The sequence below is a fragment of the Xylaria bambusicola genome (genome assembly GCF_022495145.1).
Source record: "Xylaria bambusicola strain CBS 139988 unplaced genomic scaffold F5B22scaffold_69, whole genome shotgun sequence".
In the NCBI taxonomy this organism is placed as follows: Eukaryota; Fungi; Ascomycota; class Sordariomycetes; order Xylariales; family Xylariaceae; genus Xylaria; species Xylaria bambusicola.
In genome coordinates this window covers 73,590-87,525 of record NW_025953622.1, presented here as the reverse complement: position 1 = coordinate 87,525, position 13,936 = coordinate 73,590, and the positions used below count along the sequence as shown (strand labels likewise).

At 48.0% G+C, this 13,936-nt stretch overlaps 4 protein-coding genes across 4 annotated transcripts; 1 reads left to right on the top strand and 3 right to left on the bottom strand.

Moving 5' to 3' along the window:
- Positions 1-573: 573 nt before the first annotated feature.
- F5B22DRAFT_651478 (uncharacterized protein) lies at positions 574-1,193 on the top strand (the record flags this gene model as incomplete). The annotated part of the gene is made up of 2 exons (XM_047979469.1): positions 574-816; positions 927-1,193. 2 exons carry the CDS (start codon positions 574-576, stop codon positions 1,191-1,193), a joined length of 510 nt encoding a protein of 169 aa, XP_047825917.1.
- Positions 1,194-1,787: 594 nt separating this feature from the next.
- On the bottom strand, positions 1,788-4,498 carry F5B22DRAFT_498194 (uncharacterized protein). Its single transcript, XM_047972419.1, has one exon. It carries the CDS (start codon positions 4,316-4,318, stop codon positions 1,868-1,870), a length of 2,451 nt encoding a protein of 816 aa, XP_047825916.1. The 5' UTR covers positions 4,319-4,498; the 3' UTR covers positions 1,788-1,867.
- Positions 4,499-7,443: 2,945 nt separating this feature from the next.
- Positions 7,444-8,934, bottom strand: F5B22DRAFT_626849 (DUF423-domain-containing protein). Its single transcript, XM_047976277.1, has 3 exons — positions 8,682-8,934; positions 8,316-8,403; positions 7,444-8,260 (listed from the first exon to the last, which is right to left on the bottom strand). Exons 1-3 carry the CDS (start codon positions 8,880-8,882, stop codon positions 8,142-8,144), a joined length of 408 nt encoding a protein of 135 aa, XP_047825915.1. The 5' UTR covers positions 8,883-8,934; the 3' UTR covers positions 7,444-8,141.
- Positions 8,935-10,223: 1,289 nt separating this feature from the next.
- On the bottom strand, positions 10,224-11,719 carry F5B22DRAFT_661126 (phosphoribosyltransferase-like protein; the record flags this gene model as incomplete). Its single annotated transcript, XM_047980346.1, has 2 exons — positions 10,224-10,652; positions 11,137-11,719. The coding sequence occupies 2 exons, from the start codon at positions 11,717-11,719 to the stop codon at positions 10,498-10,500; spliced, it is 738 nt and encodes a 245-aa protein (XP_047825914.1). The 3' UTR covers positions 10,224-10,497.
- Between the last annotated feature and the right edge of the window lie 2,217 nt (positions 11,720-13,936).

Genomic DNA, 13,936 nt, shown 5'->3' with positions numbered 1-13,936 from the left:
AATCTAATGTTTTAATCTAACGTTCAATCCGAGGCTGAGAATTGAAACATGTCCGAGGGACCATCGCGCGCAAAAAAAAGTAACACATCGGACCAGTTACAATGGTCCCCAGAGAAAGCCGTAAATCAGTTATGATGCGCTCCCCCGGCATCAGATCGACGGAACAGTTCGCACCAACACACGTCCATAGCCAGTGACGCTAATGGCCGCAAACTCGATGGCTAGGTCATGAATCATCACCCAGGTCCACAATAGCTCCCAGCGCTCGAAGAACCCATCATCATTGATGGCATATTAGCAATCATCGAGGTCCCCATTGTAAAACTGACCTAACAATACCATCGCATATAAGAAGGTGCAAAACAAGTTACAAGTGAAGTGGTGCATTCAAGTATATTGCTTCATTATATTTTCTGTTTTATTACCTTTCCAAGTTTGTCTGTTGAACTTCTCGTTACCACCCATCCTACCATCCCAGCCATGTCTCGGTCATTACTCACAAGAGCCTTCAGGCTCTCAGTTCACAGAACAACAGCACAAGCAACACCCATTTTTCAATATGCACAGAGAACAATGGCTAGTCAAACCCTCAACTCGGGTGTCATCTCCAATATCACTGCCAAAGAGAAGGAGATTACCGGTGCAGATGGTCCTGTCAAAGGAGGCCCCACGGCCCAGGCCCAGAAGCATGCAAACCAGAGAATAACACCCCAAGCTGTTTCCGACATCACTGAGGGAGAGAAGCGCGTGACTGGAAAAGACTCCCCGATCGCGGGTGGTCCAGCTGGCGTGGCCCAGAGCATTGAAACCTCTGCTGTACGTTAATCTTGAACAGTTGACTTCTAGTGCCCAATCCTGTTGTTCTCTGACGTGCATAACTCTGCAACATTTCCTCGTATTCCACGAATCTCATTCTCTTTTTCTAGTCCCAGAACAACTCTACACCTAGTGGCACACTCGACTCTGCCACCATCTCGCACATCACATTTGCCGAGAAGGAAATCACAGGCCGAGATGAACCCACAAAGCGCGGTCCGACAGCAATGGCTCAGAAGCATGCGGGCGAGCCGATCAACAGTCAGAACTTACATGATATTACTGAAGGCGAGAAGAAGGTCACCGGCGGTGAGCCCATCAAGGGTGGGCCGACCGCGACGGCTCAAAGTGAGCTTGGGAAGAGTCGCAACTCTTAGGATGCTTATTTTGGCGGAGGGTACAGTTGATCGTTGCACCGGTTGTCATGTTCCCAGCCATCATAAGTCACCATTCCCGCAAAGCAGATCAAGGCATAAAGGGATTACCCTATCGCCTATTGATTCCTAGCATATCCTCTATAGCTCCAAGGAAAGATTGGTTAGCAGGTCCATCGTTTCAGGAGCGGAGTGGAAGGGAAGGGTAACATTAATAAGGGATATTGTCCAGAGCAAGAATAATCTGCTGTAGATGTCCCTTAAGCTAGTAAACATCTTTAAATAGATGTACCTGCCCAGTCAATAGCAACATCATTAAAACATGTAACTCCAATTAATATCTTTACCCCTATTCCTGACTGTATGTTGCACATTTGTTCCCATTGAATGGCTTCCGAAGTGGCTTGTGAACACATTAAGAATGGCTACTAGCATAGATTTCGCAAGCGCAGAACGAATTATCATAAAAAGTAGAGACATATACAAGACAAGCAGAAGACAGTTGTGTTCAAGATGAAGAGAGAAGAACCAAGGACTCAAAAGGTCCCGGGGGAATCTAATGATAGCATATAGCTAAAGGGTTAAGTGCACCCTAATCCATTTATTCTAACAGTAATAAACGCGCTGCAATACATTACCACCTACTGTACAACACCTTACTTCTGATTTGTATGCCACTACCTTTGGCCCACGTGTGATTTTTGCTGATATCCTGGCAGGGAGATGATATAGAACGCCCCGTCTACTCCCGCTAAATCGTCCGAGAAATTACAAGAACTGTCTACCGACTTAGTTTGCTCCTTCGAATCCTGGGCTCGCCGTCGCTTATTAGGCTTGCGGGCATCCGGCGTTGGCCGGGGCATGTCAAGGAGCTGTGAGCGCTCGAAATCAATCAGCATAACACGCCCCGTCTGCGGATTGAAGAGTATGTTTTCATAATGGGTATCGTTATGAACCACTCTCCGTTGGTGGATTTCCTTGATTGTCTCCACCGTCATACGCTGTAAAGTGGGCTTATTCTTACCTAGACCCAGGCCGTCTCTTAGACTGAGACCACCCCAGGACAGAAGGGACAAATGCACAATGTCGACGCGGAAGTCGTAGTAGTACGTTCTGTTTAGAGCCCGTAAGTTGATAGCGCCTAGGAAAACGGGTATGTGGACGCCTTGTATGTCCTTAAGCCGTTCGTAGACTTGGGCCTCATGCTCTAAATCGGGGATAAACGCTTGTACTGTGCCCTTGCCAACAAAGGTGTAGCCGTATGCGAGGAGCGTGACTTTGAACAGGGCCCCGCGGGTGGCGGTGATGCCCAGGGAGGAAATTCCGTAGTCGAGCGTGCGCTGCAGCTGGTGGGATAGTAGTTGGAGAAAGTCGGAATGACTGATGCAGTGGTAGTTGTCGATACAAAGAACGCTGCCATAGGTGTTGCGGTGTTGGTGTAATGTGAGATTGGGGCAGTCCGGGTCGAGAACGTCTCCCATAACCAACCCGAGAAAGCACTTTTGAGTGCAGTACGCTAGGTCCTTATAAGGCTTCCCTTCAAACTCGTTCCCGTCGCTATGCCGACTCCCACGGCCCCTGGTTTGGCCTTCTCTACCAGCACCCTCTCTGTTGTTTGAATGCCGTCCCAAAAGCCTAGCGCTCCGTCGAGTAGCTTGTCTCTCTGTGACGGTACCGGGTGATTTCCGACGATTTGGGCTTCTAACTCCTTCCCCCTCGATACTATCATCCTTATTACCCCCCAGTAGTGGGGGATTGCTGTATTGCGCACCGTTACACTGGAAGCGCAGGCTTTGGTAGGGCATAGTGCGGTCGACAGACAGATATACATTAGGGGTGTATGCGGGAGAATACTGAGGAGGCATCCTTTGGTTCTCTGGAACCTCGCTTGCTGCTGTTCTAAAGTCGGTCGTCCAGGTTTTCAACCCACTAATCGCTCGATCCCGGGCATCTTGCCCGCGATCCGAGTAATCGCTGAGAGCAAGTAGGTAGAAACCCAAGTACTGAGAAATGGCGGAGCAGGAGCGATAGCTATTATTATGAGCAGCAACTTCTTCTGCAGGCTCGGCGAGGTGGTAGTATACTGTATGAGGGTCATTCCAGTCGATCTTGAGAAAAACAATGCCCTCGCCCGTCGTTAAGAGCCCATATGCGAGGCCGGACTTCACCATATGATGGAATGCTTGTGTGATAGCCAAGGCAACCAGCTTAGTTGCGTAGTGGCGGAATTTGGCCTCCTCGTCTTTGGGGATCTTGTCATTCGTGACAACCTTCCTCATATCCAAGTCCCTGAGGCCGGCACGCAGCTGTGTAAGGGACAGCTCGTGTGGTGGTTTGTATTCCCAGATAGCAATAGTTTTTCTCTTCTCTGTTCCTTGCTCTTCACATCGATAAACACAAATCTGGTCAGGGTTTAACGTGGGAGGGTATTTGGCAGGATTTGGCGTCTTTAGAGGTTTCGTTACCTGCTCGGGTTCTTGTGGTTGAGCTGTTGGTTGTAGCTGTCGGTTGACAACTTCGTAGGAACGATCGTCGAGGGGGTTGATCTGGTTCTCAAATGCGATACCATGCCCAATATTCAACACCTTTTGAAAATCCCCCGACTTGCTTAGTTCGTGGATAATACATCGAACCGGATCCTCGATACACTTATGGAGAATAGTTTCTAATACCTTTTTATTCGTAAGGGGTCCTTTTATTACCTTTTGTCCGAGCGTGGCGAGATAATTCCGGTTATCGAAAACCTGCTTTCCGATGGGAAAGTTGAGATAAACCTTTTCAAGAATCTTGTGCTGCTCATCGAGGAAGTCATCCCACGGCCTGAGACGACGCGGGTAAAACTTGGCATAGGGTGGTAGGATGCTCCCAGTTGTCATCCTTGCCGGGCCCGGTTTGACCTTCAAATTAGTAAATACGAGGTTGTGACAGGCTTCGATGTACTCGTCGAGAGTTGTGGGCAGACATTGCGCCTTTGCTTTGTCAGCACGCTGCTCTTCTTCGCGTCGGCATTTTCGTGCTCTACCAACGCGCTGATGTTCTTCGCGTCGGCGTTTCTCTGCTTGCTTAGGACAGTTCTCCAGGTTTCGCAACTGGACCTGCAGTTCTGCTAATCTTCTTGATTCCTCCATCTGTGCATGCCACGGCGAAATGTAGTGTTGGGTTGCTTGGCGCGGGCAATTACGCACTACATGATGGGCAATTGAATTGACTGTATTGATGTTCCAGAGTTGTAGAGTAGAAGATCGAGATCATTGAAGGAATCCACCGGATGGGGCACAGCGTTAACAATTGAAGTAAGCGCTCACCTTGGCCCTGCTGAACCCGTTGAGCGGCCCACACTCACCAACTTGTTCACGATCTCAGCAGGTATTAAAGTTCCTCGAGGCGTATTTAGTTTATAGAGCATTCCTGCGGTAGTCATTTTCTTCTTAGTAAAGGAACTATGTTGTAAGTAGTGGCTACTAATATGTAACGTGCTAACAATTCTGATGAGTAGTGGGACTGCAATACGCCTCACTCAGCTGCTCGTGCTGTCTGAAGGAATTCGAATAGAGAGTTCGCGGCACCATTTCGCAGTGCTTCAGCTGTTTGGAAACGTCAAACCCGGAAGATGTTGTCGAGAAGCGGTCCTGAGTCCGCCATGTTAGGTATTATGAATTCCTGAATCTCATCGAGAGTGTCGATTGTTCGTTAAATTTCGTTCATTTTCCCTCTCTTTCGACTATCTGATTTTGGGAGCCTCGTATCAACTAGTGGGAGTGAAAACGACATTGGCAAATCTACAATATAAACATTCTTCGCCTGACCGGAGTACGCCTCCTACAGGAGCTTGTGCATCTTAGGCTCCATATGTGGGACGAGCTTACCAATGTTCACGATCTGCTACCCCTCGTTCAAGCACATGCATGATTTGACTCTTATGGAAGTAAGCATAACTATCGGTGACCATTCGAATATCCTAGACACTATCCCTAGATTACCCGCTCCTTGACTCCACTTATGTCTAACATTTAAAGATATGCAGGCAATATTGGAAAGTGAGGTTATATAGACTTCGCTTCTTGAAATAGACCCTTGAGACCTAGGCAGTCTAGGCTGGCAGACCAGTTGTATATGGAGTCAAGTCAAGCCACCAGGGTCAAAAAGGGGTTGGTTAGTCAAGGATTCATGCAGCCCTAGTTGATCACTGTAATCTGAACGGCATCAAGTTCCAAGCCCAGATCTTTGCCCTTGTTAAATACCTACTACGCCTGCCAATCTCTACCTAGCCCGGAGAATTCTAGCAGGGGCATTTGTTACCTTAGAGAATCTAGAGGAGATGACTCTTCGCTTCAGTCCTCTATGCAGCTTGTTCCTCTACTTCATCCCAATCATTGGACACGAGTGGCATCCACTTCAACCCCGCGGTTTGGTGTGTCCTGGTTAGATCGGGCGCTCCCGCGGGATAGCTGCCGAAGAGCCTTCGCTTGCAGTTGAAGATGTCGGTAGTCGAATTGAAAGCCACCAAAACATCTGCAAAGGCGAACAATTGACGGTCTACCCAACTAGGCGATGAAAGTAATGTGCCCAATCTCCTCATGCCTAAGCCCTCATCATTCCACCCGCAATCAATTGACGCCTAGACTGGTGTGCGCGCTCCCTATCGTATCTTCACTAGACCTACTCTGCTACCAAGCTTGCCCTTAGACGTCAAAGGACCGACATGCTATTTCGATTTTGATGTGCATATCGTGCTTCTTGGGCGGGCCGTGGGCGGGAATCATCGAGCTTGGCGACCTAGTGATCATTCCGCAATATTCAACAGGCGAAGGCTCGTCAGCCTACAATAACATTTTGACACTGATGCTCATGCGGGCATTTTAAGATGTATTCATACAACTCATTCCCTGTTACCAGCGGTATTCGACTCAGTAGATTAGGACTTACCCAAGTGACGCGAGCTCACATGACTACGCGTATCCCTGCTATGCTGTCTTGCCGAAGTAACACCTACACGCATATCCTTATTGATTTCGTTAACATTGACTGATGAGTCACGCGTTGAAGCGAGATTTGCAAAGCAGCCAGCCTGGTTTCATGATACCTAAGAATTCTTATAGAGGGCTTAAACTTAGTCAAATTCAGCCAATAACTCTCAAGGGTTCTCTAGGGCCTTGGTCTCATTCTCTCCTTTTTCTTCTTCAATGTGGGAGATGACTGGGCTGTTTCCTATCTATACTTTTTACAGTCTAGAACCTTCTTCCGTCTGTTGGGCTTCTTGGCTTACTCTTGGTTTCAGCTGCATACAACAAGTCACCTCATGACTCCATATATCCAATCGCTTATAGCCTCACTTTCTGTTGGACGTAAGTGGGCTATATAATAACCGTCAGACTTCGAACGTCTAACGGCGTCGTTTTTGAACGTTCGAGGCTTTCGCAAAGGGCATGATTAGTTATCATTAGCTTAGGGGGTATTAGGGTCGTCCTATTGCTTTATATAAGGTTGTGCCTTCCGGCTTCCTAATCATCTCTTCCTTTTCCACCAAAATCACACGTTTCGATCATTCAACAATGGCAGCACTTTGGCGTGTACAGGACGAGTGTTCCCAGACTCGACGTGATAGGTATGGCATTCGTGTGACGAAGGGGAGTGGGTTCAATTTTGGAAGATCTGAATATCTGCGTGATCCGCTCATAGAAAATTTGGCAGCCCCGAGCTATGGCCTTTTATCTTGGCATATAAGAATAAGGACGTTGCATATCGAGAAGCCAACAAGAGGGTACGGCAAGGGAGACAGGATGTTACTGCTGTCAAGCATCGTAATACAAGGCCAGTGGTACAATAGAGTGTCCTAAAAGTCACCAGGATGTATCCAGAAACATACCTACCCCAATGTTAACTACTGATACAGAAGTGAATGAATATGAGTCGTATTTCTGAGACCATCCACGCCTAAAAAGATACATAGCCTCTACGCTCCTTCAGCAGACATTCAAGCGATTTCAAGCACTTGGAATGGGGCGATCGTGGAATGAAACAGATTGAGCTCAACGAAAAGCCAGAGATAAAGGCAGCGCGTGGTCCTTGGTGCCTCTTGTGAGGATATCACCAATCATTATTCATCGCCTAATGAAACTCCGAATCCAATGTTTGACTAATGCCTCTCACTCCACCACTTCACTACTCTGTGAACAAAAGCGAGACGATGGCCAAAGTAACTAAATTCAGACGTGGGAGCTTCAGCTCTTTATTGGGCGAGTACTAGTCGCCAGTTGCCTTAGGTACAGTACATGGGTATTCTCGATCGAGGGTCGGCGCTATCAGAGCTATGGGTCAGAAGATGAGAAGATGACTGCGTCAGAAGCCGCGTTTGAGATACCTGTTAGGTTATGATTCATCTCATATCAATTATGAAAATAAGCTGCGTTAGATACGCTGAACAGCAGACGTAACTGGCCATGGCTATCTGTAAGATGCTTCACCAAGGTTGACCCATTCCCTCGGGATCCTGTGTTGTGGAAAAGCAGATAGGTGGTAATTGTCACATGACCTCGCGAAGTATGTCTCTATCATGCAGTCAAATATGTTTGGAAGAGAAGATAATAATCACTAGGTAGGTGACGTCTCGGCTCCTTCTCAACCCCTGGTGCAGATCATTGTCTGTTGCAGAACTACCTGCAGCACCGAACAACCAATATATTGATCTCCCAACGTCGCTATCATGATCAAGGAAAGCCGTCGAGTAGGTAGCAATAAATATATACTAGTGGTTAATGTACATATACCTTCTTCGTTTCTGAACTAACAATACATACACTCCTCCAACCACCAATGAGAACTCATCTCGTCGCCCTCTTTAGTAAACCGCCGATGACTCGGGGATTACCGTACACAGTCGTGCAGCCTTCTTCCTTCACTTGAACCATCGAACTGCCCTCGCAATTCAGGCCCGGCTCCAAGATAAACGCATTAAAAGGCGAGAGCAGCCCACCCGCCAATCAGGCAGAGTCCCCCGAGCGGCGTGACAGGTCCTAGAAAGCGGAACCGGGCGGGATCCAGCACAAGGGCGTATATACTACCGCTGAACACTGCAGGAAAGCCCGCATTAGAATTGGGGACTAGGGCCGGGATAAAGGGACATACTCGTCATGCCCGCCGTGAGCAGACCGGCCGCAAGCTTATTCTCAGGTGCAGCGCGTGTCGCAACGAGGAGGGCCACGGAGTGGATGAGCTAAGATGGAGAAAGGTGTCAGCAAGTTTCCATGAAGTAATGATACTTCATGTCTGGTTTATGTAGGAAATCCATATTTTGGTTCCTTCATAGTTTTCATGAAGGAACATCCCTCGAGTTCATGACAGTCTAGCTAAGTGGCTCTTCGCCAGTGTCCGACAAGGAGTGTTTACACGATATAGTCAGAGCGGAACACGCAAGAGTACTCATGAGGCATCGTATGTAACACGTAAATAAATCCTTAGGTAGTGAAAGCAATCGTGTTCAATTGCACGTACCTGATAATGGGCCGCGGTCGTGAAGCTGGCAATCTTAGCGGGATCCGTGACGACCTTCTTCAGCCCGTGAGCTCCGAAGGCGCCGAGGCCAACGGCGGTGGCGCCATATATGCAGCCCAGGGTCCAATACATGTTCTTCTTGACCGATGATACCGATGCTGATCCAGAGGCGGGGAGAAGCGGGCTCGATTCGTCGGACATTTTTCAGATCGGCCGAGAAGCGCTTTGATATATGGCAACTACCATCATTCAAAGTAGGGGTCTTACCTACCTTTGGTAGGTAAGTATATTAGGTAAGTATATTGGCGCGCTGTGGCGGTGCACGGCCTGGCGTATTCCACCCATCAAACAACCAGACTTTCAATCCTTGTAAGTCATGATGGCGTGCGTCGACGGTATAGCCAAGCGAATGGCGCAAGCTCATTCTACTATATAGATAACTAGACCGCTGAGGTTCTGAAATATCATGAAATGCAGTAGAAGCCTCATGGTATGGCAGCTTTCGTCGTGCCTCCTTATTGCAGAGGTTATCTTGAAGCTTAAATCCGACCAACTTCTTCAACAAATATTGATAACGTGTTTTGCACATAGTTAATTCTCTCTTCCATCGGTTTATGTAGTTCTGACTACTGATAGTTCCAAGTCTCCTGTCCTAACGAGCTACGTCAAAAGAGCTCTGGTCTTTTGGTTATCTCCGCTTAATCAGGGTGATGGTAAAGATGCATATTACCTTAACTTCTATTAGGTTCTCGCGCGTTGAAGCAAAACTAGGAAATTGGCATTGACCCTCAAAGCGGTCGTCAGGCCAATATCTCGTAACATCCGATTGACTTCGTGATCCGCTTCATTTCCTATGTGCTTCGCTTAAAGACGGACACTGTTAATGTATTATCATTAGCCTGCGCTCATCATTGTGCCCAATACTAGAAGATGTTTGGGTTCTTAATAGCTCAGATAATAGGTAGCGCGAGCACATTTTGGGTGGAAATACTTGCGACTACTCTATCTCTGGATCTTTGGGTATTTATAATAGGTATTAGGTATAATGAGTATCATTATACAGTAGATAGCAAACTGCGGGCGTGAATTAACAAGCTAATTACCCAAGCTCATTTTTTGTCATTCATCATCACTCTGGATATGTCATCATAAAACAACTGGTCAGGTGAAATCATGCCTTTTACAAAATCCATTTTCACTAGGCTCACTCTTCAGCGTGTGGGGAGCGGAATATTTGATTCGTCATTGAGTAACCTCTGTAGGTAATCACAGTATTTGAATGGCATAGCACGCGTCTTCTGATACTAAGAAAAGGCGCAGGCTGTTACGCACCTTTCTGTACCCTTTCCTTGAATATGTACTAGCCGACCAAACTCGGAGGTGATGTTTAAATTTCTAAAGTGTGGAGGACGTGCTACTATCAGGATCCGACCACGAACTATAATCATATGAATTATTTGCTGAATTTTTCTGATTAAGTGGGATTTTGTATTCCCTTCTAGGTAGCGCACGCACATGACAAATCCAACGACCACTAAACCTACTGCCGTGGTAACATGTCCCCTAACGCCCAACCATGCAACCTAGGTCCGGCTCTAAGGAATTATGACGTGCATCGACTCAGATGATACTCAGTTGAGCGTGATGCCAGACTTGAGTTTTGACGTTATATAGGGCCGGTGTTTTCTATTAAGAAGCGAAGTGCTGCCATCTCATGAGAGCAAAAAGTTTCTCTCTGTGAAGGATGAAGTTCTTTTTGTTTTAAGAGGGAAAGGTGTAGGATGATCCAATAAACACGGAAATCTTTAGGAATCGCTTATTCCTCTTCATTATGCTCGATGAGGGTTATGATTGGCTTGTCGCCCAGTAGAAGTGTACCTTTAAGGTTGATGATGTCAATCATGAAGAGATAGCCCATAATATGTGCCTCGGAAAGCTCGACAAGCTTTCCCGCAGCTGCGGCAGTGCCTCCTATAGTTGGCATTAGTATAGTGCTCCGATAGAAGGTATCAACGCGGCTCGACCAAACGCGTCACCCTGATTTGGAAATCACAATATTTTCGGGAAATAAAAGCATATAATATGGCAACCCGCCATAGGGAGCTTGCAACGAGTCTTTTCGATAGCGCTCTAGTCACCATACTACTCTTCAACTTTACGGGACTGCCCATAAAAGTTCAAGTGTAAATGTCGAGCATTGCTTCGTGCTTAGCGAGGTAACGCATTACCTTCTAACGCGAAGGCATATTGATATTGCCAGAAACGGTGGGTAAGGGGTACGCACGTGACATAACTCTCGAAGCTCACCCGAGGCATAGGGTAAGTGTGATTAATAAATTGATAAAACATGCGGCATCGGCCATGTGACAGTGCATTGACATGAAAACAACAAAAACCAAGCAAAAACACAAAAGCAGAAGCAGCTGTTTCAAGGTAGAATCATGTGTCAACTTACCAGTAGCAATGATATCGTCCACAATCAAACATTGCTGTCCAGGCTTAATAGCACTGGTTTGAACCTGGAACTCATCCTTGCCGTATTCCTTCGTGTATTCAACAGTCCTGCAGGCACCAGGCATCTTACCCTTCTTGCGAACCGGCACAAAAGGGCGATTGAGTCGCAAGGCGAGAGGTGGCCCAAAGAGGAAACCGCGGGCCTCCAGACCCACGATGACATCGGGTACCTGACTGCCGAACCGTTCTCGGATTAGAAGAACGAGAACGTCGAGCAGGGAGCTGAAGGCGGCAGGATTCTGAAATATGGGGAGTATATCAATGAACTTGATACCGGGAATCGGGAAGTCGGGTTCGTATCGTAGGTTGTCGATGACGAGCTGCTTGGCCGTAGCGAGTTTCTGTTGGTCCTCTGAAGTGAGAGCGCCTATCGGTTGACTGGCGAGTTCGGCGGCACCGGGGGTGGAGGAGGAGGGCTGTCTTCGCGAGGCATCGAGAATGGTAGAGGGGGAGCTTCCTGGCTGGTGCGAGTTGGTGGCCGAAGTCTCAACTTGGTTGCCGTCTGAAGGGACTGGAGCGCTCATGCTGAGGAGGAAAGAGGAGGAGGGGTTTCGCGTGAGAGCGAGGGATGGCGCGGGCAATATCAGTGCCGCACGGCGGGTGGCAGAGTTAGAAAAATTTTGGGGGGTGTGGCACAATCAACAGATGCGCACCAAGGGGGAGGAGTGAAGAGAGAAACGAGACAAGCCAAGTCAAGTAAGACAGCTAAGCTAGGCAGGCAGATTTGGGTATATCGACCAGGTCGCGTCTAGGGTGGCCACAGCCGAGCGAACACACGCACGTACTATACAGGCACAGGGTAGGTAGGCAGGTAGGTAATGAATGGGAGGAGCGGGAGGAGTGGTTGGTGGAAGGGAGGGAGTGGTAGTGGTGTTAGTAACGACAGACAAGAGACGGTGAGAGGCGTCCGGGGGAAGAGGAACAGTATGTAGCGATCGGTCTGTCTGCCTGGTTGTCTGGGTATGTTTCGTAAGGCCGCGTCTGACTGTTGAAACTGGCCGGGGGCTTGGGGGTTGTCTGGAACCAAACAATGCAGCTTCAGCTTGGATGCTTACAGTAGTGCCGGTCAGGTTTTTGTTGAGCCTTAGAGGGGCAGGGCAGACACCCAAATCTAAGTGCGAGACGGGGTGATCGAGATAGTACAGGATAATACAGGACAGGCCAGGACGGATGCGGGAAAGAGACGGGAGGATTCGAACGTCTAGCACGGGCTAACGACAGCGAAAGGCGAGCAGAGGGCCAATTGAGAGCTTGTCACTCGTCTTGGTCGATAAGCAAAGGGACGAAAATTAGAGCGAGCGAGCGAGCGAACGAACGAACGAACGAGCGAGTGGGAGTGAGACGAGAAGTGGGTGTCGATGCTGCTTGCAAGGTACAAGACCGCAACAAGGCCGTACGAAGTACAAGACGGAGAGAGTAGGTGGTGAGCCTGAGAGTGCCAGGTGGGGCAGATGGATGTGCGCGGGCGATATTTCGAAGTGGGATGAAGTGAGTCGATGGCATCTCGAATTTTCTCCCCTCCCCCTCCTTCCTATCGCTCTTACCCTTGGCGGGGCTCTGTGATTTTTTTTTTTTTTTTTTTTTTAAATACACTTAAATAATTTCTTCCTTTACTCTCCGTCTTTCTCCCCCCTTCTTGCGTGAGGGCGCTTTACCTCCCTACACACATCCCATCATTACTAACCTAGTATCCTCTGCTAGTTGCTATAGTAGTGTAATTAATTTGCTACCTGGTGGGCAGAGTTTTTTTTTTCTTCTCTTCCTTTCCCACGCGTCTCAGAAGAGCTGACGAGCGGCTGCTCTAACCTGGTTAGGTAGATCCTTGCTTCCTAGCACGACATACCAAATCAGGAAGTTAACACCCCCGGCCCATGTCCGCGGGTTTATACAGATCTGATTCCTATTAACATTTCGTAAAGGCCCTCCACGTAATCCAGGCATAGCACTTTTATGGCCCAACAGCATCCCTAGTAAATTGTTTTATAAATTGTTTGATAACCTGCCTACTTCGACAGTAGTGAAACCAAGGATTTCATCATAGCATCAAGCCGGGTCCATCAACGTCGGGTGGTGTAGGAGGATGTAGCGCAGGCCCTTTTGCTGCCCTGACCGATTGAATGTACATAGTACTATGTATAGGTACTTACTAGAGGTAACCTTACTATGTATGTTGGCTCGCAAAAGCTTTTGCATGTATACATACATATGTACCTAGTAGGTATGTATGCACATGAATCAAGAATCTACATGTCTTTATACCTTTCGTAAGTATGTGTTAGTACTAGGCATGGTAGGCAAGGCTAGGCATGTAAGCTGTGCCTACCTAGATATTGTATTCCCTCCAATGCCCGAGCTACCTACCCATGTGTGGGCAAGTAGTGTAGGCAAGTATATCTGCTTCCAGCAGCGCAGAAGACATAGCTTACTACATATGTACCGGTATGTAGGTATAATGGAAATGGACAGGAATATGTAGCTAGCAGCCGAGCTTGAACTGTGAATGAATAGCTCGGCATGATGCCGTCAGATACGAAGAGCAATATAAACGTTATTGCTCCCACTCCACCCCATCTCTCCCTGGCGCGCAAAACGCACCACCGCGCACACCTGCATTGGCCAACGTCGTCCCATAAGACCTTTGGGGGGCCGTGTTGGTGTATGGCTACAATCAGGACTGACGGTGACTCCTCGTGGGTGCAATTGGTGGATGTTGCGAGGTGATGCCTCTACGCTAGCACCGT

Bases quoted from the DNA above. Each gene is read 5' to 3' on its own strand.
- F5B22DRAFT_498194 (XM_047972419.1), bottom strand. From the start codon at position 4,318: ATGGAGGAATCAAGAAGATTAGCAGAACTGCAGGTCCAGTTGCGAAAC.
- F5B22DRAFT_626849 (XM_047976277.1), bottom strand. From the start codon at position 8,882: ATGTCCGACGAATCGAGCCCGCTTCTCCCCGCCTCTGGATCAGCATCG. The intron at 8,404-8,681 runs GTACGTGCAATT...TCTCCATCTTAG, and splicing joins CGACCGCGGCCCATTATCAG to CTCATCCACTCCGTGGCCCT. The intron at 8,261-8,315 runs GTATGTCCCTTT...GCTTTCCTGCAG, and splicing joins GCTCACGGCGGGCATGACGA to TGTTCAGCGGTAGTATATAC.